Below are 2,064 nucleotides of genomic sequence, written 5' to 3'. Positions count from 1 at the left end.
GGGATTACATCTATATGGTTGACTGACTGGGCAAGGAGGGCTCATGTGGCCTAAAATAGGCCGTCAGGGAAAGACCGGTAAAGTCCTCTAAATCAAGCAATATGCATTATGAAATATATATATATATATATATATATATTTCAATGTCACGGATACATTCTAGTTATATAACCATTAGAAGGCATAAAAAAGGCTCTACAAGCCCTAAGTAGCTAAGTAAATCACAGGTGAAGTAGCTGCATTCATAAGAAATAATGCACCTGACACAGAGGGGTCTCACTGCAGTATTTTCTAATAACGCACACAGGCCGTCTCTACACTGATCACAGGTGAAATACAGGGATTCAGACGACCACCGCCACCAGGGGGAGTAGGTGTACTGCAGTCAATTCCTGGTCATTTTGAACCTGTGTGACCAGGTAAATCAATTGGTCTGTATTACAGTCATGGATCTTGTAGTGTGACGTGCAGTCACGGTGTTACTGTGCTGTGTGCATCCTGTGCATTTGTTTGCTGCGGACACTAAGACATTAGGCGCGTGAAACCTTGTTTGAGGTTCACTTCTGCAGATTATTACAAAGAATTCGGTGCCGCTAAATATATGATTATCATTACAGGCAATCTGTGTTAAAAGCCAATCTTTTTCTGCTATAACTGACGAGGCTGCTGAATTAAAGGAATGTTTCTATAAAACTCCAAATGAACTGACTTCAGCCTCGCTGAAACAGCAGTGAAGATGCACGTGTCTAATAAAAGCTTTTCTTTTTCCCATCAGTAGTGTATAGACCTCCAAGATGTTCCCAAACACCTTACCTGATGTTGCCTTGACAGAGTGCTTTTGTAAAAAGTCCAGGGCCTGAGCCAAAGCCTTCTTGTTGCAGTGTGTGGAGAGCTCCTCGTTACATTCAAAACACCTGTTCCAAAGAGACGGGTCCGCAGGCAGACACAAGAACAGCTTTAAGTTACTGGGGAAATCAAAGACACTCAACAAACTGACACAAGAAATTAAACATATTTTGAGAACTGAATTACTGGAGAACCATTTCTACACACTATCAAATATAATAATGAAATTGGGTAAAATAACATTTAATGGTCTAGAAACTGATCGTGGTAGCCACGATCAGTCGGAGTTTTAGACAACACACCTACAGCTTATGACATGCGACACTCAAGACGTCCACGCCTGTTGATTCCTATGTCAGCCCACACATCTCGACATGTGTCACGGCAGAGTTGACACACATTGGTGCGACGTGCAATCTCGGCTTTTCATTTTGCGGTTCACAATAAATGCAGAGATTTCTCACCAGGCCTTCCACGTGCTCAAGCTGATGGTGATGCAGTGAGACTCTGGATGGAAAGCTTGGTGGTGCCTGACAGCATGCTGGATCCCTGACTGGTTACAGACCTGAAACGTAGTCCATTTAAATGTGTTTAGTTAAGAGTCTTTGTGAACAAGCACCACATATGATGACGCACAAGCCCACGTTTAAAGACCACGGCTCTTTTCCACCTCAATAAAGCCAAATTTGAATGTGAATATATGATATATAAAAATATCTTTAAGCCTGTTGGCAATATATAATACACTGTATATGTACACATGTATGCATTTAACTCCTGAATTGATTTACAAAGGCATATGTCTAATTAAAACAACTATTTTGCATCAATAATGTTTTTAAATAGTCAAATTTTGAATGTTGGAAAAAAATAATTGAAATGTAGAAAATACAGGCTTAATTCTTCTAATTAAAGAAACTAGAAGATAACACGTGTGCCTTTTATTTCCGGTGCAATTATTCACTAGTCAACAATTTATTGTAATGTGGGTACCGGTTAAATTCAAAACACACATAACTGAACCTGCTTCCTTTTACAAATGCATAAAAGTTAATACACATAAAAGAATCAAAAGGACCATCATATTACGGGTTATTGGTATATATATATCTATATATATATATCTATATCTATATATCTATATCTATATATCTATCTATATATCTATACCTATATCTATATATCTATCTATCTATATCTATATATATATATATATAT

At 38.0% G+C, this 2,064-nt stretch overlaps 1 protein-coding gene across 3 annotated transcripts in view; it reads right to left on the bottom strand.

Annotated features, from left to right (window-relative positions):
* The window catches only part of usp45 (ubiquitin specific peptidase 45), a 35,710-nt gene that overhangs the window by 31,464 nt on the left and 2,182 nt on the right, over positions 1-2,064 (bottom strand). For all 3 annotated transcript variants that reach the window (XM_031874418.1, XM_031874416.1, XM_031874417.1), the window contains exons 4-5: positions 1,311-1,411; positions 814-914 (exon numbers count right to left, since the gene is read on the bottom strand). In XM_031874418.1, the coding sequence (XP_031730278.1) occupies positions 814-914; positions 1,311-1,411 (202 nt within the window). The remainder of the gene's footprint in view (positions 1-813; positions 915-1,310; positions 1,412-2,064) is intronic.

Source organism: Anarrhichthys ocellatus, unplaced genomic scaffold (assembly GCF_004355925.1).
Source record: "Anarrhichthys ocellatus isolate YVR2014 unplaced genomic scaffold, GSC_Weel_1.0 scaffold81, whole genome shotgun sequence".
NCBI classification, from domain to species: domain Eukaryota; kingdom Metazoa; phylum Chordata; class Actinopteri; order Perciformes; family Anarhichadidae; genus Anarrhichthys; species Anarrhichthys ocellatus.
The sequence above is the reverse complement of the archived record's forward strand: the minus strand, read 5'-3'. Positions and strand labels throughout refer to the sequence as shown.